Below are 27,217 nucleotides of genomic sequence, written 5' to 3'. Positions count from 1 at the left end.
AGTATCTTAATAATAACTGAAATCATTTTAATCATTTAAAACTTCTTTTTTTCTAAGACGCTTCGAATGAATGTTTACAAGCAAATTCCGGATTTTCGACTTGGCCTAATATTTACAATCCGAAATCTGAGTCATCTGTGCGTTTACCGTAGAGTCGTCGGAGTTATACCAAGCGTGCGATTGATATCGAATGGTGGAGCACGTGGAAGATTTTTTTCAAAATGTCAACAGAAGACAGCAAACAGCCGTCTTTTAAGAACCTAACGTCGACGAACTATGGCGTTCCAAGAGAGCATCAACATCTGGTATATAAATATACTATATTACATTCTACGTAACTCTGATTAACTAATAAGCCTCAGAGTTCTAGAAATAACAACGAAGTAAACAGTCTTCCTGAGTTCCTGTCCATGTCAGCACAGGCGTTTGAAGTTCTGACTGTAAACTGAGATATAATACCATATAAAAAATAATGGTAAATTTACTTTTTTATATGGTATTATATCTCAGTTTACAGTCAGAACTTCAAACGCCTGTGATGTCAGTTGACAACTAGGGCCTACCTGACTACGTACTATTAATCTGTCGTTATCATTCGGGCCTATATCCTATCACGATGGACATACATTTTTTAATGCATTTACATTTTAGAATTTTTCTCATTGGCTACATAAGTATTAAGTAAAATAGCATTCCTTATTTATTATGTTAAATGTTGACATGCAACGTGTACTAAAAAACTTGCATTTACAAAAAGTTGATTTTATACTAGTCCTATAAATGATATGCTCTTCAATGATATAATCTGAGCCATGTTGCTTTCTGTTAAGTTGCTTGACAAAAAATGAGACCTTTAATTCAGAATCGTGAAATTTGGCATGCCAGATTTGAAGGGCTATTCAAACAAATCACTAGCCTAGGCCTTATACCTTAAAAGTTGCTGACAGTCAGTGGTATTCAAATTTGAACGAATGTCTAACTGTAGAATAAATCAAATTTGAAAGAATGCCTTACTGTAAATGAATTAAATGTTATATGTATAAAATTTGCAATTATTAAAACAAGTGTAAAATAATTAAGTTCTTCCAGACATAAATCCTTAAAGTATAGAGTACATTGTATATATATTTATATTTTATATTTCAGCCTTTGCAGGAACTAACCAAACCACATGTGGAATCATTCAACTTTTTCTTGAAAGAGGGATTACCTACAGCGGTCAAGGTAGTAAAGTGTGAAATCTTAAATCATGGGTATGAAGATTTGTCCAATTGTTGTCCTGTTATTGTTTTATCTCTTTTGATAATGTCATTTGTAAATGACATTTTGTCATTACAAATTTATGCTAGGTTTAGTAGGTGGCACATAAGTAGACTCAAATTATTACTACTTAACTGGAAAATAAGATTTTTAAATGAAGAAAATGCGTATCACAGTACACTGTACACTAATTTTTTTCTCTGTTTTTCAGAACATCCCAACTACAGAGTTTGCCCTTCCAAATGGAGATCGGGTTAGGTTTAAGTTATTGGTAAGTCATCATTTGTATCATATAATATAAATATAATTGCCTTTATATTTCACATACAGATTTAACCCGTATGAGGAAATTATTATTTAAACACTGGTTTTATAATGCAGGAACATGCAATTATTTAAGTAGAATTTCATTTTTCAAACGTGGAAAAATGTATGAGTAGAATTAAGCATGATTAAATACAGTATGTAACATGGAACTATTTATGTCTTAGTTATGTAATTTATAATATGTGGAAGTAAAGAGAGATACAATATTTTCTTATGTAATGTCAGTGCTTATATGTTGAAAGTAATTTATTGAAACATTATGCAACTTTCCTTTTTTCCTTTGTATGTAATCAGGATGCTACCTTGTACCAACCCAGGGTTTCTCAGGGCAACCATTTTGCTGTTACACAAAAGGTGTATCCAGCAGAGGTAATGTAAAAAGTTTATTTCGAAAACAGTTCATAAAATATCATCTTTCAACTGATATACAATACAATGAATATGTTATTTAGCATGTATATTTAAATCTTGACACAATGAATATGTTATTTAGCATGTATATTTAAATCTTGACACAATGAATATGTTATTTAGTATGTATATTTAAATCTTGAAGTTAAATTTGAGTCTTTATTTAATATACAGCTGTTTTCTTATTTGATTGTCTTTAGTTTATTCTGTTTTCTTGTATTATATAAAGATGTAGTCAAAATATCCTGAAATTTCAATCAGAAATTGATATTAAGCAATATCGGTTAATGGTAAATCTGTTTGATAACATATACAGAGTTATGTTTACTGACATATTGATATTTTACTGTAGTGTCGTGAGCGAGGAGTAACTTACAAAGGAGGCCTGATTATACAGCTTTTGTGGTCCGTCAATGATAACATAAGTGGTACGCTTGAGAAGGAGATTGGAAGCATCCCTATTATGGTCAAGGTAGGTCACTGAAAAGTTCAAGGTCAAGGTCATACATAGTGTCATGCTGGGTACTGAAAAATATACTGTCCTTTGTTTCTGATAGCGGAAGTCTTCATTTAAGCTAGGTTTATATTGAACCGAGAAATAGATGTAGTAAGAAGGACACACAATTAATTACTGCAATTTTATTCTATTTTATACCAAATCTATTGTGTTGGGTATTGTATTCCTGACTATTGTCTTTTTTCAGTCGGATGGCTGTAACCTGAGTAAACTAAATCCCGCTGAGCTGATAAAAAGAGGCGAGGAAGCTGAGGTATACAACCTATGATGTAACATACTGTATACCTGCTTTTTTGCCATTTTCACCCTTTTAAGATAGGGTGAATTTAAGATGAAGGCGAAAATTTCAAGCTGAATTGAAGGATTTATAAACCATAGTACATGGGCCAAGTGTAGTCAGATCACAAACATACCCTCTTACTTTGCAACTGTAAAATCATGTACTAGGCTTAGCATTTTCAATTAAAAAACGATACATATTCTTTATCGCTGTAAGATGTCCTAGTAGAATCTTTCTGTAGTGATGAGCAGATAACACATGGTCCCATGGTTGCTGGTTGTGCACATTCAATTATTAGGTCTCCATCTTATCAAATGATTAAGTGGAAGAGGTGAACGAAGGGAAGAGTTGCGAAATGTTCAGTCTTTAATGGACTCTTTATGGACTAATAAAAATTATTCAATTGTGGGCATCAGGATTCCTCTAGGATTGATCTCTTGTTTTGTTGAGGTAGAGTAAAGATTTTGTGTGTCAATGCTTTGATTATATTTACATTTGTTTATTGTCTGTTTACAGGAGATGGGAGGATACTTTGTAGTTAATGGCCTGGAGAAAGTGGTCAGGATGCTTGTGATGCCAAGACGTAATTATGTATGTATAGTATAAACTCCTTGCCCAACGTAACACTTTCTGGACATAGTCCATTCAGTATATGTTTGATCACAAACAATCCTCATTCTAATTACAAAAAATGCAATTTGTTGAATGACTCAAACCTATGCCAGCATTTAAAATCATTTTGAACAAAATCATTGAAACAAAGATTTTATATACATATCTTTATACTGTAATGTAATAAATGATTCTTAGATGTAGCTTATTCAATTTACTGTCTGTATTAATGTTATTTAATAGGCAGCTTTAATGGGTGGCATTTAGCACTTGGAAGCCTATTTGACAAAATCTATGGCAAGACATTTCAGTGAGACCACACTTTGAGAGGGTTTAAACTGCAAACAACTAAATTACTAATCATGGGTGATTGTGTCCCAGTTAGTATTGTCTTGAAACTACTTAAAGGTTCATCCTCAGTGATAACTGTGTGTGTGGTGAAATTGTCTCCATTTAATTACTGTCCTGTAACCACTGAGTGGTTGATAGTGTACATAATTGTCTCCCTTTAATTACTGCCCTATAACCACAGAACGGTTCACCCTCAGTGGTAACAATGTGTGAGTGTCTCCCTTTAATTACTGCCCTATAACTGGTTCACCCTCAATGATGACAGTGTGTGTGATTGTCTCCCTTTAATTACTGCCCTATAACTGGTTCACCCTCAATGATGACAGTGTACATAATTGTCTCCCTTTAATTACTGCCCTATAACCACAGAACGGTTCACCCTCAGTGGTAACAATGTGTGATTGTCTCCCTTTAATTACTGCCCTATAACTGGTTCACCCTCAATGATGACAGTGTGTGTGATTGTCTCCCTTTAATTACTGCCCTATAACTGGTTCACCCTCAATGATGACAGTGTACATAATTGTCTCCCTTTAATTACTGCCCTATAACCACAGAACGGTTCACCCTCAGTGGTAACAATGTGTGATTGTCTCCCTTTAATTACTGCCCTATAACTGGTTCACCCTCAATGATGACAGTGTGTGTGATTGTCTCCCTTTAATTACTGCCCTTTAACTGGTTCACCCTCAATGATGACAGTGTACATAATTGTCTCCCTTTAATTACTGCCCTATAACCACAGAACGGTTCACCCTCAGTGGTAACAATGTGTGATTGTCTCCCTTTAATTACTGCCCTATAACTGGTTCACCCTCAATGATGACAGTGTGTGTGATTGTCTCCCTTTAATTACTGCCCTATAACTGGTTCACCCTCAATGATGACAGTGTACATGACTGTCTCCCTTTAATTACTGTCTTCTAACTACTGAACTTCACCCTCAATGATGACAATGTACCTGTACATGACTGTCTCCCTTTAATTACTGTCTTCTAACTACTGAACTTCATCCTCAATGATGACAATGTACATGACTGTCTCCCTTTAATTACTGTCTTCTAACTACTGATCTTCACCCTCAATGATGACAATGTACATGACTGTCTCCCTTTAATTACTGTCTTCTAACTACTGAACTTCACCCTCAATGATGACAATGTACATGACTGTCTCCCTTTAATTACTGTCTTCTAACTACTGAACTTCACCATCAATAATGACAGTGTGTGTGATTGTCTCCCTTTAAATATTGTCCTATATCCAGTGAATTATTCACCCTCAGTGATGGTGTTGTTGATGATTGCCTCCCTTTTCTCTCTAAAAGCCCACCTGTATGACACGCCCCTCATGGAAGAACCGTGGAAAACAGTATACAGAATTTGGTGTCTCTATCCGATGTGTTCTTGATGATCAGAGTGGCATTGTAAGTGTTTTTCTGTGAACATCAGAAGATTGAAATTTAAACATGTGTGTAGTCTCGATTTGTTTTAGATATTCTTACTTCCTCTGAGGCAAACAGTGGAAGAGGAGAGGGGGCATACTTTTATTATTTAAAAAAAAGTTATGACTAGTTATTAACTTTTTTGACACTGGCAGTTCTTTTTCATGCTAAATCTTTCCAATTCCTTATTAGCATTTGTTAACTCTAGATATATATATATATTTCATGTCAGTTCAATACGTATTGGTCTGTTAGGTATCCAGTACAAGTGGTGTGATCTTTTTTAAAACAATTGATAAATAAAAACATGTCGCTTTAGGCTCTGGTTTGAACTGTTTTCTATTAAAACTGAACACTGAGTAACTAAGTACAGCTATTGAGATCTATGTTGTGCTGTCATGTTGAATCACCTGCTTATGTCGAGAGAATACAGTGTGTATTGTACTGTATTTCATATTGTTTTTGTGGCTTTGCTGACAAAATATGATCAAACTGAATCTGGCATTACCTACAGAAGTTGCCCTTTATTACAGACTAACATCCTCCACTACCTGTCTAATGGGATGGCGACTCTCAGCTTCACATACAACAAAGAGATGTTTTTTGTACCTGTTGTCTTCATTCTTAAGGTGAGTATTGTATAATCAAACTACAATAGAGAGATGTTCTTTGTACCTGTTGTCTTTGTACTCAAGGTGAGTATTGTATAATCAAACTACAATAGAGAGATGTTCTTTGTACCTGTTGTCTTTGTATTCAAGGATGAAGGTCCCTGTGTCAGGTTGTGTTTATGGGGGAGCTAAGAAACAGAAAAGTCTATGCTGATGCAGTTGTGTGCTTGGTCAAGACCTTTACCTTAATTGCTCTGGATGACATGTGACGGGCCTCCTGTATGTTGTTCAGTGAAGTAGTCGTCAACTACTACATGCAGAACCCGCCTCAAAATGACTTCAGTTGATCATAGGGTGATAAAGAGAGTAAACAAACATGACAAACAAACAATCATTGACATGAAATCCTTATGTACTAAAGAAAATACATGTTAAGATACATACATATGTGTAGCGTACAATGTTCGTTCTGTAATTAGTCTCGGGTGAATGAAACAGTATTATGTATTTAACAGGCTCTGGTGAAGGTCACAGACAAGTACATCTATGATGAGCTGATACAGGGCAAAGAAGAGGACTCTTACTATAAAGGGTAATATTCTACATTCCTGTTACATTGAAAAATTGTAGAGTATTTCTGTAAAATTAATTCAATCTATTCCTGTAAAATCATATTTGGTAATACAGTATTCATGTTAAATTGATAAACTGTAGAGTATTTCTGTAACATTAATTAAATGTAACTCTGTTAAATCATCAGTGGTAATATAGTTTTAATGTTACATCTGAAAAACTCAATTCTGGGGAAAGACATTTCCATTGTACAGAGTTTCCCTGCAGTTTGGATTGTTGGGGTCCAGGGGACTCTGAGGTATGAAATCTTGGAGACCTGTTCTACATTGTGTTTTACATCACCAACTATGACACTATGTCCCTACAGGTGTATAGTCGGCATGCTGAGACAAGTACAGGATGAAGGCCTCCTCACACAGTCCAGCATCATGAAGCTGATCGGGGAGCGCTTCCGCATCAAGCTTGATCTGCCAGTGTGGTATACAGATGTTGACGTGGCCAACTACCTGCTCAAGTAAGTGTCCTTACAGTGCCTACATAAGTCTTTACAGTTGTTTTGGATACTCTTGGGTTTGGGTTGGGAAGATCTAGGGTTTGTATCTATTTATTGTATATATTGAATCTTGGTTCACTGAATTGGTAAGTTTTTAGAGGCAGGGGCTGGAGTGTTGACAAGCATTGAGGAAGTTTTTTGAAAGGATTGACAGGTTTGAATGAGCAGATAATTCAGGCTGAATTGATGTTAGGCTTGGAGATGTGGGGCAGAATGTGTAGATGTGCATTCGGGGGATAGGATAACTTATACAGACATAAATAAGGTTTTCTTTATATTTGGTTGACCATTGAAAGCTGTTTTGCATGTTAGTGGGATAGGTATATAGGTTGGTTGTGGATAATGAGGGTTTTGCATTTTATAGATGGATGAATAAAGGTGGGTTTGAAGTGAGACATTAATTGCATATTAAATTAACTTAATAACATTTCATTAGTTAGTAAAAAAATAATTTTGTTTTTTTACTTCAGACACTGCATTGCCATTCATCTGGAATCCAACACAGATAAGTTCAACCTTTTGTTGTAAGTACGATACATACTGTCACTGAATGATAATTTAGTCTAAGGGTTGTTTCAGAATTGTCCATTTGGAAGTGGTGAAGGCACTTTCAAATAATAAAAAATAATAAAACACATTTAGTATCAGTAATACTAGTAAATGAGATTTCTTCGCCACCCGTCAAAGTTAATACTATACAAGTGCTTCCCATCCCGCACACAGGCAATTCTGGAATAGCCCTAAAGGTATAAGGACAAACTCAATAACACTGGTTATAATATCAGTTATAAGTGGTAGGTTGGATAGCAAAGTGGACGCCACACTTGCCTTCACCAAATGCAAGGTGACAAAAGGTCCTGGGGTCTTTTCCTACCCCTAGGGAGTTTCTTTGTAATTTAGATCCCCATCCCATAACCATATAAAGCATTTTTTGACATCAAGGAATAAACACAATTCTGATGTAAAAATGGGGGTCTTTACCCACCCAAAGGGGCTTAGTTTCCTTAAACACAATCATGTTGTAAAAGCAATCTCAGGGATCTTTCCCCACCCCTAGGGAGTCTAGACTTCGTTTCTGGGTTTATATTTGAAGCGGGAGTCTAGACTTTGTTTCTGGGTTTATATTTGAAGCGGGAGTCTAGACTTTGTTTCGGGGTTTATATTTGAAGCGGGAGTCTAGACTTTGTTTCGGGGTTTATATTTGAAGCAGGCGAAATCCCTTCCCCATAACCATATATAGCATTGTTTCAAATTAACAAATAAAGCTTTCAAATAATTGAACATGAATATATTTTGATGTTTGTTCAAATCCAACCAGGTGAGCGATACAGGCCTTCTGGGCCTCTTGTCTGTGTACAGATGGCAGGTCATGTAATTTCAATATGTAAATATTCAAAATAAAGACCTCTTACTTTATTTACATATTTTCTTAAAAGCTTATTGTACTTACAATTGTAATAAGTTTGAGTGTTACTGATTTTGATGTAATGGATGATACATGTAACATGATATTGTTAGATACATGACAAGGAAGCTGTTTACATTTGCCCGAGGAGAGTGTGCTGAGGAGAGCCCTGATAATACTATGTACCAGGAAGTGCTGCTCAGTGGTCATCTGTTTTCTATGGTGGTCAAGGTAAGGTGTAGTGAAACCTTGTTTTCTATGGTGGTCAAGGTGAGTAAGGTGTAGTGAAGCCTTGTTTTCTATGGTGGTCAAGGTAAGGTGTAGTGAAGCCTTGTTTTCTATGGTGGTCAAGGTAAGTAAGGTGTAGTGAAACCTCGTTTTCTATGGTGGTCAAGGTAAGGTGTAGTGAAGCCTTGTTTTCTATGGTAAGTAAGGTGTAGTGAAACCTTGTTTTCTATGGTGGTCAAGGTAAGGTGTAGTGAAGCCTTGTTTTCTATGGTGGTCAAGGTAAGTAAGGTGTAGTTAAACCTTGTTTTCTATGGTGGTCAAGGTGAGTAAGGTGTAGTTAAACCTCGTTTTCTATGGTGGTCAAGGTAAGGTGTAGTGAAACCTCGTTTTCTATGGTGGTCAAGGTGAGTAAGGTGTAGTGAAACCTTGTTTTCTATGGTGGTCAAGGTAAGGTGTAGTGAAACCTTGTTTTCTATGGTGGTCAAGGTAAGGTGTAGTGAAACCTCGTTTTCTATGGTGGTCAAGGTGAGTAAGGTGTAGTTAAACCCCGTTTTCTCAAAGTCGGTCACGTCATGAAAAAACTTTTGAGTTAACCTGAGTATTCTAGTTATCCTTAAGTTATCCTTAAGTAATTAAGCATGTTTTCATATGGAATTTTTACTGTCATGACTGAATTTTTACATTGATTCGAACAGGGCTTCATTTTGAGGTAACAGGATTTGATTGTTTATCAATAATTGAAACCTGTGGACTTCATAGATGTGGTTTAAAATTCTAGGACAGTAACTATGGCAACATCATCTGGTCATATTTAAAGAATTAACAGTCCTAGTTATTTGTTCGTGTTATACACACCTTTATAGATGTGAATATTAATTCTGAGTCTCTTAAGCTAGTTTGGCTATTTTTGAAATATCCCTCATATTGGCTATTTTTGAAATATCCCTCATATTGGCTATTTTTGAAATATCCCTCATATGTCCATATCCTTGTTATCATATTATAAAGTACAAATTTCATTTGTAGGTTCCTGTTGATCTCTCTATGTGCATGGTCAATTTTGGAAATTATCAGAAAACAAAATGGCTATTACAGGCAGTCATTTTAGATGTTTGCTTTTGAAGTTTATCACTTATTCTCAGAACGTCCTTCAAGAATTAAATTGTCTTTGAATGTCAGGTGTAGGTTCCCCTATTTGGTACCAAGTTGTGCTTGATAAATTTTGAGACTGATCAGAAACAATGTACATATGGCAGACAGGTGGCATTTTCACTTTTATTAGGTGAACATTGTTATCGCTATATGGTGGAAAGTTCTTCCTAGATCATTATCAAAAGCAAAATGAACATATATCAATCTTGGTCCGTAGTTGTGCTCATTCAAACCTATTGGAAAATAATGGCCAACAAATGGCTATCTTGAATTTAGAATTTTTGCTGATTTATTTCAGGAGAAGATCCATGACTGGGTCAGAAATTTAAGGATGCAGGTGGAAAAAGAAGCTAAAGTGAAGGAAAAGAATGGACAAAAGTATAATGTAGACGAGGGTAGGTATTTATAAAGGGGAATATATTTCACAAGCACACAATTTTTATATGCGTACAACATCAGAAATATAAAACAATGCCCATGTAAGTTAAATTACAAAATTTAATGTACATGAAGAATGAGTACATGTAATTAAATTTTTAAGAAAACATGGAAATAAGAAAATAAATGATATGATGTGATGTTCTCTGAAGCTCTGTATCTTTCAATTTATTGAAATTTAATAATGTTTGCTTCTGGTATATAGGACTTTGTATCAAGCTAGGTCTTCAAATCCGAATTCAGTAACTGGGTCAACCGAGTTGTGTACTGTACAATAACAAATGTATTAGGATTTTTTGGGAAAGACAATTTCAATGAATTGGTATGTTTTATAGGTTCCCTGCAAAATTCCAGTCGTCGTGTCTCTACAATTACCAGGCCAGTGGAGTATTTAATGACTACTGGAAACCTAATCTCGCGGACTGGTCTCGGACTGATGCAGGTAGGGGACTAATATTTCATGAAAGGCTGACCACCACTGCACCATTGAAACTTTTTTTTTTCAATACTGAGAATTTGGTGTAGTAGTGCAAGTGACAAGTATTTCTGGCTAAGCAATTAAGTACCGTAGATACTGAGTTCGAGGCCTGGTCAGGGCACAAGTCATAAAATTATCTCCCTTTGTCATTTGTGTTATAGCACTTTGTATGTTATATATCTGGTATCGACACAATGTATCATCTGTACTATGTGTTAAGTCGTGTATGTTATATATCTAGGTATTAACGCAATGTATCCTATATATTATGTGTTGATCCGAAGATTTTAAAATTTGAATATCCTATTGTAATTGTACTGTATTTAATATATGGAGATCTGAAGGATTGAATTTATCATGTCGTAACTGCACTGTGTTAAATATATGAAAAGCTCTTTATATATACAGATAGCGACAAGTAAAATTTGGATGACTCTATTTGTTTGATGATGCGACAAGTAAAATTTGGATGACTCTATTTGTTTGATGATAAACATAGTTTTATCTTATAAAAATAAAGACAGATATTGTTGATAAACAGATACTGTTTAAACAAAGGAAGCAAGGTATGAATTGTAAGTCATTTTCTCCTTCAGATGTCGGGTCTAACAATTGTTGCGGATAAGTTGAACTTCCTGCGGTACATTTCACATTTCCGCTGCATACATAGAGGCTCATTCTTTGCCGAGATGAGAACAACTGCTGTCAGAAAAATGTTACCCGAGTCCTGGGGTAAGAAAATAAAGCTTTTGTTAAAATAGTGTGATAACAATGATTATACTGATTAACAGTTTGAAGTTCTTATAAATACCCCTACATCACAGCAGTATGGCTGTCTAAAAGCGGTTCACATATTGTGCTGATTTGAGGAGTATCATTTGGCTTAAGTTAGCTTTTCTCTAGTTATACTACAGTTATACTATTCTTATCAGTACGGAAATCAAGTGAAGATTTATGTGATGTATGTATTGTACCAAATCTTACATATAATGCAACTGTGTATCTTAGATCTTTCTATTACAAACTGTTTTGATATAAGTAAACAGATTTTATGTATGTGTGATGTTCTAGGATTTATCTGCCCTGTCCACACACCTGATGGGACCCCCTGTGGCTTGATGAATCACATGACTGCCCTCTGTCAGGTATACTTAGTCCAATATTTGTGACTAGATTAATCCTGAATTCAAACTAAGGCCGTTTTCGTTTTTGCGGTTCAAACAGTTGGTCCAGTTGGACCGGTGTTGTTCGTTTATGAAATAATTATAAAGACGGACCTGGTAATTTTATATTGTTTTCAGACGAGCCTTGACAAAGACTTCCAAGGCCTGTATTAACATTTGCAGGTCCTTCAAGATATATGTTTGAAATATTACATCTAAAAACTGAAGAACCAGTTTGTCTGCATAAACGAACAGGCCCAAACACAACATTATGTTGAACTACTATATCACATGACATAGAGATAAAAGATATACAAAAAGATAAAATTTGAGAATTAAAGTCATGTAGAATTAAAATTCAGGGAATACACTTCATACATGTAATGATCGAAATCCTAATGACTAACAATATGTGAACAGTCATATTTGATTTTTATGGATTTGACAGGCTATTTATTTTTATTTTAACAATAATATGTGAACAGTCAGATTTGATTTTTATGGATTTGACAGGCTATTTATTTTACCTGTTAGCATACAATTAAGCAATGAACAAAGGTTTTAATGTTGTTATTGTCGATATGGCAGCAAGATGTATGGTGGGCAAATGGCATGGGAACCCGCTACATTTGCTCGACATACATCTTGCTGCCATATCGACTATAAACACATTAAAACCACTGTTCAATACTTATATTTACATTGTCTTACCATTTTCGTCAACTTTGAAAAAAACTAAACCAACACAAAAAAAATCCTGCCTTTTTTAAAGTCACATGACCCACTGGGTGTTATAGCCTGAGGCACTGGGTGTTATAGGCGTATGGTGGCAACTGCCTCTTAGCATTGTGTCAATGGGGAAGTGCGGAGCAAATGTAAATATAATAAAATGTAAGATACTGTTAGATATCCTCTATATGTCATGTGTTATTATAATGAAAGTATTTAGGAGCTGTAGAATGATGATAAGAAGAAGGTTGAGATATATACAGAATCATAACCTCTTACCCACAGATTGTAAACAAACTGTACAGCAACATCCACCTGCCAAAGTTACTCTGCTCACTGGGGGTAACACCATTAGATGCCCCGCCCCTGGGGAAGTACAACGATAACTACCAGGTCATTGTGGATGGGAAAATCATCGGCAACATACACAGCAGTTTGGCAGAGAGTGTGGCTCAAAAAATCCGTGTCATGAAGGTGGAGGGCCTCAACAAGGTTGGTATATGTCTTGCAGAGATTAATTTTTCCCCTTTTTAAACTTTTTTTTAACAATTTTGTATTTAAACTTTTTTTAAAAAAACTTTTTTAAAAATTTTCCTTTAACTCCTTTTTAAACTTTTTAACTGTTTTGATATAAGAACCCTTTAGTATTGTTTTTTTTTAATTTTTCCCTGAATGATACCCCCCTTTTTTGGGTTGTGTCCCAAAGTTGTCGAATTTTTCCGTTTGTGTAGAATAATTAAAATTTGTGATTTAAAAAAAGGGTTTTTTTTTTTTGCGTCCAAACATGTCCGACCGGTGTTGTTCGTTGTCAAAGATATATGTTTGAAAATATTACATCTAAAAACTGAAAAACCAGTTTGTCTGCATAAACGAACAGGCCCAAACACAACATTATGTTGAACTACTATGTCACATCACATAAAGATAAAAAATATACAGATAGATAGAATTAGAGAATTAAAGTCAGGGAATACACTTCATACAGGTAATGATCGAAATCCTAAGGACTTTAACAATATTTGAACAGTCATATTTGATTATTAGCTCGTCTCTTCGAAGAAGAGTGAGAGCTTATGTCGTCACTGCGGCGTCGGTGTCGGCGTCGGCGTTGGTTTTCCACGTGTTGAAAGGCATAGTAATTTATGGTAATATGGTCCCTGTGGGGGTCAAACTATCCCCTGCCGGAGTTAAACTAAAAGATTTTTTGGAAAAAAAACAGATTTTTGAAAATTTTGGCGTTAAGTTTTTGGTGCAAGTGTTGAAAGGTATTAATACATCACTTCATAATTGTACTAGGGTGCTGATAATTGGTAATAGACTCCCTCTTGGGTTAGACTATCCCCTGCCAGAGTTAAACTAAAAGATTTTTTTGGGAAAAAAACCAGAATTTCCAAATTTTTGGACTTCGAATATTTCTGTGTTAAGTTTTTGGTGCAAGTGTTGAAAGGTATTATTACATCACTTTATAATTGTACTAGGGTGCTTTTTTGTTTTTGTTTTTAAATCTTTGGACTTTGTGTTAAGTTTATATTGTGAGTGTTGAAAGGCATAGTAATACATGGTATTAGGTTCCTTGTGGGGGTTAAACTATCCCTTGCCGGAGTTAAACTGAAATATTTTTTTGGGGAAAAAACACATTTTTTAAAACATTTTGTGCAAATGTTGAAAGCTATTTAACACATCACTTTATGATTGTACTAGGGTGCTGATATTTGGTAAAAGGGTCCCTATGGAGTTACACTACCCCTTCTTGGGGTGAAACTGAAAATAAAACAATGTGAAAATGCTCACAATAGACAATTTATACCGGTCCACATTTTTCAAGGGAGACAACTCTCATTAGGATAATATTTTGTCAAAAAATTGAAGAAATATGTCCAAAAGCAATTACATTTGTATTTAATATATTCATTTAATCAACAACAGCATAGCTTGTCTCCCGAATGTTTGTCAATAAATAATTTATATATATATAAATTGGTATGGTTTTGAAAATTGCATGAATTCACAAAGCATAATCTTAAACAATATAAATATTATTAATGCAATTTGCGAAACCATTCCAATTAATATATTTTAATTATTTGTTGACAAACATTTGCGAGACGAGCTATGCTGTTCTCCAACAGCTCTTGTTATGGATTTGGCAGGCTATTTATTTTCATTTTATTTTAACAATATGTGAACAGTCAGGTTTGATTATTATGGATTTGACAGGCTATTTATTTTTATTTTAACAATAATATGTGAACATTTAGATTTGATTATTATGAATTTGGCAGGCTATTTATTTTACCTGTTAGCATACAAAATAAAATGTAAGATACTGTTAGATATCCTCTATATGTCATGTGTTATTATAATGAAAGTATTTAGGAGCTGTAGAATGATGATAAGAAGAAGGTTGAGATATATACAGAATCATAACCTCTTACCCACAGATTGTAAACAAACTGTACAGCAACATCCACCTGCCAAAGTTACTCTGCTCACTGGGGGTAACACCATTAGATGCCCCGCCCCTGGGGAAGTACAACGATAACTACCAGGTCATTGTGGATGGGAAAATCATCGGCAACATACACAGCAGTTTGGCAGAGAGTGTGGCTCAAAAAATCCGTGTCATGAAGGTGGAGGGCCTCAACAAGGTTGGTATATGTCTTGCAGAGATTAAACACCAATTTCATTTTGATTTGCAATTATGTTTTATTTGCAAAAGTGTTTACAGTACTGTAGCTAGCTTAGATAAAAAAAACTTAAAATTTCTTCTATAGATTCTATAATGATAGAAGCTACACTATTCTGACATAAGAGAATGTGATCTTAATGTACCATATGTTAAGTGCTTGATCTGTTGAAATAAATTGCATTAGTTGTACTTATAGAGGTAAGGGAGATAACTCTGAAATGTGTAAGTTCTCATCCGCTAGCCCACCGTGCCTCTGCATGACTTTGGTAACAACATGGACATAATATATAGGTGTTTTGATGTGTTACATTACAGGTGCCCCCGGTAACGACATAATATATAGGTGTTTTGATGTGTTACATTACAGGTGCCCCCGGTAACGACATAATATATAGGTGATTTGATGTGTTACATTACAGGTGCCCCCGGTAACGACATAATATATAGGTGATTTGATGTGTTACATTACAGGTGCCCCCGGTAATGACATAATATATAGGTGTTTTGATGTGCCATTACAGGTGCCCCCGGTAACGACATAATATATAGGTGTTTTGATGTGTTACATTACAGGTGCCCCCGGTAACGACATAATATATAGGTGTTTTGATGTGTTACATTACAGGTGCCCCCTGTAACGACATAATATATAGGTGTTTTGATGTGTTACATTACAGGTGCCCCCGGTAACGACATAATATATAGGTGTTTTGATGTGTTACATTACAGGTGCCCCCGGTAACGACATAATATATAGGTGTTTTGATGTGTTACATTACAGGTGCCCCCGGTAACGACATAATATATAGGTGTTTTGATGTGCCATTACAGGTGCCCCCGGTAACGACATAATATATAGGTGATTTGATGTGTTACATTACAGGTGCCCCCGGTAACGACATAATATATAGGTGTTTTGATGTGTTACATTACAGGTGCCCCCCGGTAACGACATAATATATAGGTGTTTTGATGTGTTACATTACAGGTGCCCCCGGTAACGACATAATATATAGGTGTTTTGATGTGTTACATTACAGGTGCCCCCGGTAACGACATAATATATAGGTGATTTGATGTGTTACATTACAGGTGCCCCCGGTAACGACATAATATATAGGTGTTTTGATGTGTTACATTACAGGTGCCCCCGGTAACGACATAATATATAGGTGTTTTGATGTGCCATTACAGGTGCCCCCGGTAACGACATAATATATAGGTGATTTGATGTGTTACATTACAGGTGCCCCCGGTAACGACATAATATATAGGTGATTTGATGTGTTACATTACAGGTGCCCCCGGTAACGACATAATATATAGGTGATTTGATGTGTTACATTACAGGTGCCCCCGGTAACGACATAATATATAGGTGTTTTGATGTGTTACATTACAGGTGCCCCCGGTAACGGAGGTGGGGTTCGTACCACGTACAGAATTTGCCAGTCAGTATCCCGGTCTCTATATCTTTACTACGCCAGCAAGGATGATGCGTCCTGTTAGAAATCTCAGCCTAAAGAAAAATGAGATGATCGGAACATTTGAGCAAGTCTATATGGACATCAGTCTAAATGATGAAGAAACTCATCTAAACCAGAAGGTTGGTACATGATAAACGTTGTTGTAGGTTTCTTTTGATTCTACTGAGGAGTACACTCAGGATGTTATAAGTGGTGATGATTAATGACAAGATATTATTGACTAATGGACTCTGAGTTATTATTTCACAACTAGTGTTAGGATTAAGGTTTCAATGAACAAACTGTCACCTTCATCAGACACTTAACCAGCTAATTATGTACAAGAACACTAAGGTGTTAAGTGTATGAGATTGTAATCAAACCTACAAGATCTTACTGGTCTACATAATGTATGTACACTGCACAGGGAAACAGTGTACAAGTCAATTTGACTACACTACAATCTATATACTGAGGTGGTAAGTTATGTACAAGTCAATTTGACTACACTACAATCTATATACTGAGGTGGTAAGTTATGTACAAGTCAATTTGACTACACTACAATCTATATACTGAGGTGGTAAGTTATGTACAAGTCGATTTGACAAGGCTTTGTTCATGATTTGATCACAGTATTTCTAACAGACTATGACCACATGAAAAACAATATTACATTACACAGTGTAGTAAGCGATGTATGCTACACACATAATTTAACATGTATCTTTAGTTAAAATAGTATGTCATTTCTTATTTTTATTGCTTTGGAAATAAACAAAGTCAAGATTCTCTGGAATGCTCAAATCATGCTTTGGATGTGACACACCAAAGTCTATTACTGGTCATTTGTCTGATGAAGGTGACAGTGTGATCACCAAAATGTTCCACTCTATTCCTACACTGGTTGTGATATACAGGAGTGTATTACTGGTCATTTGTCTAATGAAGCTGACTGTGATCACCAAAATGTCACACTCTATTCCTACACTGGTTGTGATATACATGTACAAGAGTCTATTACTGGTCATTTGTCTAATGAAGCTGACAGTGTGATCACCAAAATGTCACACTCTATTCCTACACTGGTTGTGATATACAGGAGTGTATTACTGGTCATTTGTCTAATGAAGCTGACAGTGTGATCACCAAAATGTCACACTCTATTCCTACACTGGTTGTGATATACAGGAGTGTATTACTGGTCATTTGTCTAATGAAGCTGACAGTGTGATCACCAAAATGTCCCACTCTATTCCTACACTTGTTGTGATATAGAGTACTGTACCAAGTTTGATTCACATCCACACTCGCCGACCTTAAGAACGTGTTTCATGATAGAAATTAAAAGGTATAAGCTTAGGTAGGTTAAGGGGATATGAGGATCCTTTAACATTTATTACATGATGTTATCTGTAGAAGGTGACCCATCAGGAGCTGACAGAAATGGCTATGTTGTCGACAGTCGCCTGCCTTACACCTTTCTCGGACTTCAACCAGAGTCCCAGGAATATCTACCAGTGCCAGGTATGTCATTACACCTCAGGGCACGACCCTAGAGATTTAGTCATTTTACAAGTCAAATAATAAACGTGGAGGCCAAAACATGTCAAACAGATATCTCCCTGAAATGCTAGGATTCAAAGTTATTCTGCATTTGTTGTTAAAACACATGCTGCCAAGGACTTAAATGTCAGGGCCCAGTTGTTCAAAATGTGATTAGCTTAATCACTTGATTAGTGAAAATTTCATTTCTCATTTGTTGCAAAACCTGTGAGTATATCGTCTTTAAATTATGCCAGGTGGAAGAGAATAAATAATTACAGAATTTCATTAAGATTTGTCAAGTTAGTTCTACCAGAAATTATTATATCAGCTAGGATTTGAAAAACGTTGTTAAAATGTGATTAGCCTAATCACCTTTTGAACAACTGGGCCCAGATGTTTAATTTTTTTTTTTGATAGATACATGATAACATATCTGGAATTGAACATTCTTGTTTGCTGAAAGATGAGGTCACAAGAAAGTATTATAAAAAAAAATAATAATGATATAAGGAATTCAGTTTGACTTCTTGAAATTGGCCATAATTCCAGTGTATTCTGATTGTCTGATTCTACATTTGTGTACAGATGGGTAAACAGACAATGGGCACACCCTGTCACGCTCTAACACATCGGTCTGACAACAAGTTATACAGAATACAGACGCCCCAGACACCAATGGTCAGACCCTACATGTACGACTACTATAACATTGACGAATACCCAGTAGGAACCAATGCTGTGGTAGCTGTCATTTCTTACACAGTAAGTGTATATATATACAGTCACCTTTCTTATACTCCTCGGTAATATAGAAACACTGTCCTTAGGTCTGTTTGAAATTGTATTCCCTCTTTATACCAAGAGACAATTTATACCAAGAGACAATTCACTGGCCAACTCATATAATCCTTGTGTTGACTTGTAATTGCAATATTATAGAACATCATTAATCTGATAGTGTGTTATTTAATAGCTGTTCCAATAGGATTTTCTTTTATGACTTAACATTTAATTATCAACTTGTGATAGGTGTATTATATTTAACTTATCAGGATTTCTAGATTAACATCCGTCTTCATTAACTTATGAAAACAGGGTTATCTCCCCTTCTCAAACATAGTCACCTCCCCTCATTACCAATTGATCATGCATTTATATAAACACAGTTCAGTATATGATTAGAACTGAACATGTTTTAACCATACACGTTTCATATTCTATTTACATTCTACTTAATATCAGGTTACAATACATTTGTTTTCCTCATAACCAGGGGTATGATATGGAGGATGCCATGATTCTGAACAAATCATCCTTTGAGAGAGGATTTGGACATGCAACTATTCATAAAGCAGAGGTAACATATATCAGCTAATTAAATTCTACAACTTAATATTTCTGGATGATTGTACAGAAAATAGATTGAAAGCATGAAGCTTGTTGGCTTGACTTATCTCTCTTGATTCCTTTAAGAAAAATGGGTCACATCAAAACTCCACCAACACATTAAGCTTCAGCAGAACCAAAGTATCTGTTGATTTAGAGTAATGTTTAATACATTAAATTTTCTCTTTAATTGATATTCTCCAGTAACATTCATATATCAATTATTTTATTACAATCTTTCAGATAATAAGTTTGGCAGAAAAAGACAATACAAGTCGTGGCCAGAATACAAATCTTGTCTTTGGTAAGTGAACTCACATCCCTTATCCTGACTTTAGTAGTGTACTTATGTATTTATTGTAGAGCTGTACATTTAAAGTGTGCTAACAGTACTGAATCAGATGTTTATTTTAATTATAATCATATTAAATATTGCAAAGATTGAAATGCTTGTTTTATTATATTTTTGTTTGTCAATGATAGAATTTTGTATGTACATGTAATTTATATTAAGCATTTCAACACTCACAGAACACAGTTTAAAAAAATATGTATATAAAGAGAACATTTTTCAGGCTGTAAAGGAGATCAAAAGCATGCGGAGGGAAAACTGGACAGTGACGGGCTACCGTGTGTTGGATCCTATCTACAGGATGGTGACCCTTACTACAGGTACTAGGGGCCTTTTGTTTGACAGGGTGTTTCTTTTCCAATAAATTTGTGTTAAACATTACATTTAAGAGGTTATTGGTAAAGGTTAAAGAGTAGTTCATGGTCATTCTTGACCAATTTTGAAGAAACAACGCCTGGCAATAAAAACTCCTGATTATAATGAATTATCAGTAACATATATAGAAGACTAGTTCTTGTAAAAAAAATAAAAGAGAAACCAACATTATAAAGAAACCAAGATGCGTCTTACTCTAAATCCATAAAACAAAAGGAGAATAAAAAAGTTGAAATGCAAAGTAAAAATTAATTGGTTTAACATAACATAAGACAAGACTTTTACTATCTCAAGGAAATACAAGAAATGATGTACAACAGTTCAGTATAGTCTACTAAAATATCATTTGATCTCAGGTACTACATGTTAATGGGGTGGACATAGATTTATATAGAAACCACTGAACAGAAAATAGCCCTTATTATGATACATTACAACTGTTACAGCTGTTACCACCTAGCGTGAGGACCAGCCTCAGTGAATCGCATGGAATTAACCATTTACTGTTTATCACTTTTAATGAGATTGCATTGATCTACAACCAACAAGAGAAAGTTTCTATAGCAGTATAACAAGTCGAAAACTACAACCAACAAGAGAAAGTTTCTATAACAGTATAACAAGTAAAAAAACTACAACCTACAAGAGAAAGTTTCTATAACAGTATAACAAGTCGAAAACTACAACCAACAAGAGAAAGTTTCTATAGCAGTATAACAAGTCAAAAACTACAACCAACAAGAGAAAGTTTCTATAGCAGTATAACAAGTCGAAAACTACAACCAACAAGAGAAAGTTTCTATACCAGTATAACAAGTCGAAAACTACAACCTACAAGAGAAAGTTTCTATAGCAGTTTAACAAGTGGAAAACTACAACCAACAAGAGAAAGTTTCTATAGCAGTATAACAAGTCGAAAACTACGACCAACAAGAGAAAGTTTCTATAGCAGTATAACAAGTCGAAAACTACAACCAACAAGAGAAAGTTTCTATAACAGTATAACAAGTCAAAAAACTACAACCAACAAGAGAATGTTTCTATACCAGTATAACAAGTCGAAAACTACAACCAACAAGAGAAAGTTTCTATAACAGTATAACAAGTTGAAAACTACGACCAACAAGAGAAAGTTTCTATAGCAGTTTAACAAGTCGAAAACTACAACCTACAAGAGAAAGTTTCTATAACAGTATAACAAGTCGAAAACTACAACCAACAAGAGAAAGTTTCTATAGCAGTATAACAAGACGAAAACTTCTTCTAGAAACTGTTAACAGTCAGATATACAAAATCTAAAAGCTGTTGTTTTGCACCACAAGATATCAGTAACCATAGCCACATATATCATTTCAAACTTTAGCTACCAATATATACACGAGTGAACCAATAATGTATTTCTACATTTTTATCATATCTTGTTTCTTTGATGTTATTTGTTTTATGTTCAGTATTACTTGCAGAGTTTTTGGCCTTAATGACCCTAGTGTTGATAGCCATTAAGAATGTAATAACTACCTCACTGACCTGATGAGTTACTGTTACAGTTACGTTAACCTTCAGACTGGGGAGACAAGGGTCGAGTTTTATAAGAACGCTGAGCCTGCCCATGTAGACTACATAAAGATCCTCGGAAATGACCTTGGCACCAGCGAGCTGAACAAAGTCTGTATTGGGCTTCGGATTAAGGTGTGTATCTCGATCATGTCATCAGTACACAATCAATTAAAAATCTCTACACTTGATTCTGTCCAGAATAATGAATATCTTTGATGCCCTAAGTATCTAATTATTTGAGTTTTGTGCAAAACACTTGATGTTAACAAGTGTTTGCTTTTCATACAAAACGTGCATAATTACATGTATGTTGAAATTCTGCTGGAGATCTATGTTGGCAATATTTAAGAAAATACTATGTACAGTTAAACTTCGGTCAGGTTGAACAATATTAGATAAATAATTTTGAACTTGCGCAAATTCTGAGATTATGCTTCAGAGAACAAGCTCAATATGTTTGTGTGGAGATTGTGGGCAAAGTGTAAATCAGGGCACATACATGTACCTGACCTGCTAGGTATCGCCTATATGCTTATATATATATAAATATATATACAATTGCAAGGCGTATACATATAAATTTGTGATGCTGAAATAGTGCCCGGCGTTTACATTTGTTGATATTTTTTACTTGTGATCATCTTTATTTCTGTCATGTTTGATTTAACAGAGAAATCCTATCATAGGAGATAAATTTGCCAGTCGACACGGACAGAAAGGAATTTGTAGGTAAGTGTTATTGTCTTTAGAGTACAGGTATATACTTAAATGGTAAAACTTTGTCATACCCTGGTATTGGTTGGTCTGATATGGTTGGGGATTGATACCATTGAACTATATTCTCTTGCAAGTTATATAATTTGTGTGCAATCAAAACAAGCATTGTAGATGAATCATGCCAGAATGTTTTATCAATATGAAGTATAAGTTTCAATGTATTTGACATATAATTAATGAAGTCTTTAACATACATGTACTTCTCAACATTTTGAGAAACAAGAAACAGATTTGAGGAATATTTGTTCTAGATAGTGAGGTCAGGTTAAGAATTGATCACTTAGTGGGTCATGTTTTTGTGTCAGTTTAAAGTTGAACTTCGGTATGGTTTAAAGTTGAACTTCGGTATGGTTTAAAGTTGAACTTCGGTATGGTTTAAAGTTGATCTTCGGTATGGTTTAAAGTTGAACTTCGGTATGGTTTAAAGTTGAACTTCGGTATGGTTTAAAGTTGATCTTCGGTATGGTTTAAAGTTGAACTTCGGTATGGTTTAAAGTTGATCTTCGGTATGGTTTAAAGTTGATCTTCGGTATGGTTTAAAGTTGAACTTCGGTATGGTTTAAAGTTGATCTTCGGTATGGTTTAAAGTTGAACTTCGGTATGGTTTAAAGTTGAACTTCGATATGGTTTAAAGTTGATCTTCGATATGGTTTAAAGTTGAACTTCGGTATGGTTTAAAGTTGATCTTCGATATGGTTTAAAGTTGATCTTCGGTATGGTTTAAAGTTGAACTTCGGTATGGTTTAAAGTTGAACTTCGGTATGGTTTAAAGTTGATCTTCGGTATGGTTTAAAGTTGAACTTCGGTATGGTTTAAAGTTGATCTTCGGTATGGTTTAAAGTTGATCTTCGGTATGGTTTAAAGTTGAACTTCGGTATGGTTTAAAGTTGATCTTCGGTATGGTTTAAAGTTGAACTTCGGTATGGTTTAAAGTTGAACTTCGATATGGTTTAAAGTTGATCTTCGATATGGTTTAAAGTTGAACTTCGGTATGGTTTAAAGTTGATCTTCGATATGGTTTAAAGTTGATCTTCGATATGGTTTAAAGTTGAACTTCGGTATGGTTTAAAGTTGATCTTCGGTATGGTTTAAAGTTGATCTTCGGTATGGTTTAAAGTTGAACTTCGGTATGGTTTAAAGTTGAACTTCGGTATGGTTTAAAGTTGATCTTCGGTATGGTTTAAAGTTGAACTTCGGTATGGTTTAAAGTTGAACTTCGGTATGGTTTAAAGTTGAACTTCGGTATGGTTTAAAGTTGAACTTCGGTATGGTTTAAAGTTGAACTTCGGTATGGTTTAAAGTTGATCTTCGGTATGGTTTAAAGTTGAACTTCGGTATGGTTTAAAGTTGAACTTCGGTATGGTTTAAAGTTGAACTTCGGTATGGTTTAAAGTTGAACTTCGGTATGGTTTGAAGTTGAACTTCGGTATGGTTTAAAGTTTAACTTCGGTATGGTTTAAAGTTGATCTTCGGTATAGTTTGAAGTTGAACTTTTGGTTTCAGTATGCTTTGGCCAGTGGAGAACATGCCGTTCACAGAGAGCGGGATGACACCAGACATACTGTTTAACCCTCACGGCTTCCCCTCCAGGATGACCATAGGTAACCTTATCACATTGTATCGATCTCAGAAGAATGTGGAGACTTTTACTGACCACTTAGGGATATTCCAGTAAAATATCTATCCCACCCCAGGACTCCATAAATTACATAGAGATAATATGAAGAAAATCCAACCATGAAGGAAATCCAACCATGGATAGAAGTGATTTAATTTGGGAGTCCTGGGGTCAGGTAGATATTTTAATGGAATAAACCTTAGGCCTGTTGCCCTCGGAGCATAGGCCATAGACGACTCTACGTCGGATTCGGCTCCTGGACATTGCCTCTCCCTCTCTCAAAGATATTTGTAATAACAACCTTTAATGTTGGAAACCAATGGCAAAACACTGTAGCTGGATTAACCCTAACAGCCCACATAATTATTATCTATTATAATTGAAATCAGTAGGATCATAATAAGAAGAATACAATTTGTTAAACTCACTACAAATATTCAGGGTTGAATAGAGGAATGGACTCAGCATTAATCTTGTGTTGTTATTTCCCCCAGGTATGATGATAGAGAGTATGGCTGGGAAGTCAGCAGCCAGTCACGGTCTTTGTCATGATGCGACACCGTTCAAGTTCTCAGAAGACCAGCCAGCTATTAATTACTTTGGGGATATCCTCACTAAAGGTACATACAAATATAACACAATGAAAACTATCATAATAAAATTATGGTATTGAGCTGGTTAGTAAAGATGAGTTTTTAGGTTCTTTGGAAATATCCGGGAAAACATTTACTCCCTGCTTTGTCTGTCTGCCTTTCCGTAAAATTTTAAATCTGAAAAAATACCTCTTCTCCATGCTGCAGCATTACTATTCATGTATTTTTTGTGATTGTAAAAGCTATTGATATATTTTATTCCGTAGTCTGATCTTTCCTGTCCATGAACAGAATGTAACTTGTATAATGATGGGAATACAAAAAATCTATAACTTCTCCTAAGACTGTATAACTACTGTTTTAATGTGATTACAGCCGGCTATAACTACTACGGGACCGAACGTATGTACAGTGGATCAAGTGGACTAGAGTTAGAGGCTGATATCTTTATAGGTGTGGTGTATTACCAGCGTCTACGTCACATGGTGTCTGACAAATTCCAGGTACGCTTACTATAAAATAAAGGCATTTTATTAAACATTGTATCTGAATATATATATCACAATGCACAAGGGGAAGTCAAAAGTGGTAATTAGGCTATTTTCCAATCAATGTTTCATTAAGTGAGATAATCAATTTTTTCTCACCTGGTTACAGGTAAGATCTACAGGCCCTGTTGATCAGCTGACCCACCAACCAGTAAAGGGGAGGAAGCGTGGAGGTGGAATCAGATTCGGAGAGATGGAGAGAGATGGCATGATAGCTCACGGGACAGCCTTTCTTCTACAGGATCGACTCCTCAACTGTTCTGATAAATCTATGGTGAGGGAAAAGATGATGATGTCAGAGAAATGAGGGAGTTATAGGTCTAGGCAATCAACACTGCAATTATTATCAAACTTAAGATTATATAGACGGCGAGACAAGATCTTGATTCAGTGTAGATTTTGGATGGTCAAGGTGTGATATAACTTATAAGCAACCATAACACACTGCTCTCACTGGTGTCTATGTAAAAACCAGCATAGTCAAAGAGAAAGGACAGCAATGCCTGCTACAATTGTATATATATATGTCAGATAAGATTTTGCAAGATCAGAATTTCTTTGTCCACAGTGAGGTTAAAGTGGGTCATCCATGGCTATTACTTCCCTACCGAACACATATATCAATGAGTTGGTTATGGTAATTACTTACCCTTTACAAACTGGTTAGTCATGTCATTACTTACCTGTTATGAAAAAAATTAATTAATGGGTAATTATTTTAATATAACGGTATTATATTAATGGATTGACCAAAGTTGATTTAATGGGAAATTAACAGAAAATTAATGGGTTATGTGGTGCTCATGGGAGGCTAATGGCTATACACCCCAGTAGTGTGATGTGCTGTAGATAATGATACAATGTCGCAAAATGATTTTCTATAAATCCTCATTTTCTTATTTGATTGTTTTGCAGGTTCATGTTTGTACAGAGTGTGGCAGCATGTTATCACCATTGTTAGAGCGGCCAGTGGCAGCAGTGGCCGCTGTCACTTCAGAAATGAGACGTAAATGGACATGCATGTTATGTAAACGATCGGACACCATCCAAGTTATCACTGTGCCATTTGTGTTCAGATATCTTGTGGCAGAATTAGCAGCCATTAATATAAAAGTACAGCTGGAAGTCAAATGAAACTACAAAGGTTAACTCAAGGTCATGTGTTCTATGATGTGCTTAGTAAAAATATCACAGGCAAAGCAGAAGGATGCTGGTATCAGTTTCAATCTAGAGGTCTATAAACTGTTGCAGAAATGCTTGATGGCTGAGTTGTTACAACATTGGGCAAAGTATAAATTCCTGGAGAATTCCTGATAAGATTTACTGGTTGGATATTCCCCAGTAGTGTAATTGTGAAAGGGAATTCCCTGTAGAGTTATATATACATGTATTTATATTTATATAACTGGTCGGGAATGCCCCCTGAATTCTTCAGTGATTGTATTGGACAGTGTAGACTCCAGACCAGAGTTTATGGTGTGTGGTACTGCTGATGAAATTTGATGAAAAATTTGTGGCCCTTTGTGTGTGTCCTGACCAGGGAACTACAACAAGAACATGCAAGGAGAAATATTCTTGCCCACATTATGCATGTTGTTGTCCCCAAATGTGGAGTTGTGTCCTAAACAAGGATTTTAAAGGAAAAGTGGGGGAATGCATTCATTAACATGTATTGAGCAAACTACTGCCGCAGATCATGTAATTTTTAATTTCATGTTTATTACATGTATATTGTTATCTTTATAAGAAGTTGTTAATTAAATTTAAAAAAAAAGA

The 27,217-nt window shown here is 35.3% G+C and overlaps 1 protein-coding gene across 1 annotated transcript; it reads left to right on the top strand.

Annotated features, from left to right (window-relative positions):
- Positions 1-191: 191 nt before the first annotated feature.
- On the top strand, positions 192-27,217 carry LOC117343880 (DNA-directed RNA polymerase I subunit RPA2-like). Its single transcript, XM_033906427.1, has 31 exons — positions 192-305; positions 1,147-1,224; positions 1,472-1,531; positions 1,882-1,956; positions 2,351-2,470; positions 2,703-2,768; positions 3,312-3,386; positions 5,086-5,184; positions 5,736-5,831; positions 6,329-6,405; positions 6,754-6,900; positions 7,410-7,463; positions 8,458-8,575; positions 10,023-10,119; positions 10,498-10,604; positions 11,237-11,372; positions 11,712-11,785; positions 12,818-13,024; positions 16,624-16,827; positions 18,107-18,214; positions 18,821-18,997; positions 19,509-19,592; positions 19,865-19,925; positions 20,197-20,293; positions 21,896-22,037; positions 22,576-22,634; positions 24,186-24,283; positions 24,795-24,920; positions 25,269-25,396; positions 25,551-25,715; positions 26,357-27,217. Exons 1-31 carry the CDS (start codon positions 222-224, stop codon positions 26,573-26,575), a joined length of 3,438 nt encoding a protein of 1,145 aa, XP_033762318.1. The 5' UTR covers positions 192-221; the 3' UTR covers positions 26,576-27,217.

The sequence above is a fragment of the Pecten maximus genome, chromosome 15 (assembly GCF_902652985.1).
Source record: "Pecten maximus chromosome 15, xPecMax1.1, whole genome shotgun sequence".
Classification (NCBI taxonomy): Eukaryota; Metazoa; Mollusca; class Bivalvia; order Pectinida; family Pectinidae; genus Pecten; species Pecten maximus.
The sequence above is the reverse complement of the archived record's forward strand: the minus strand, read 5'-3'. Positions and strand labels throughout refer to the sequence as shown.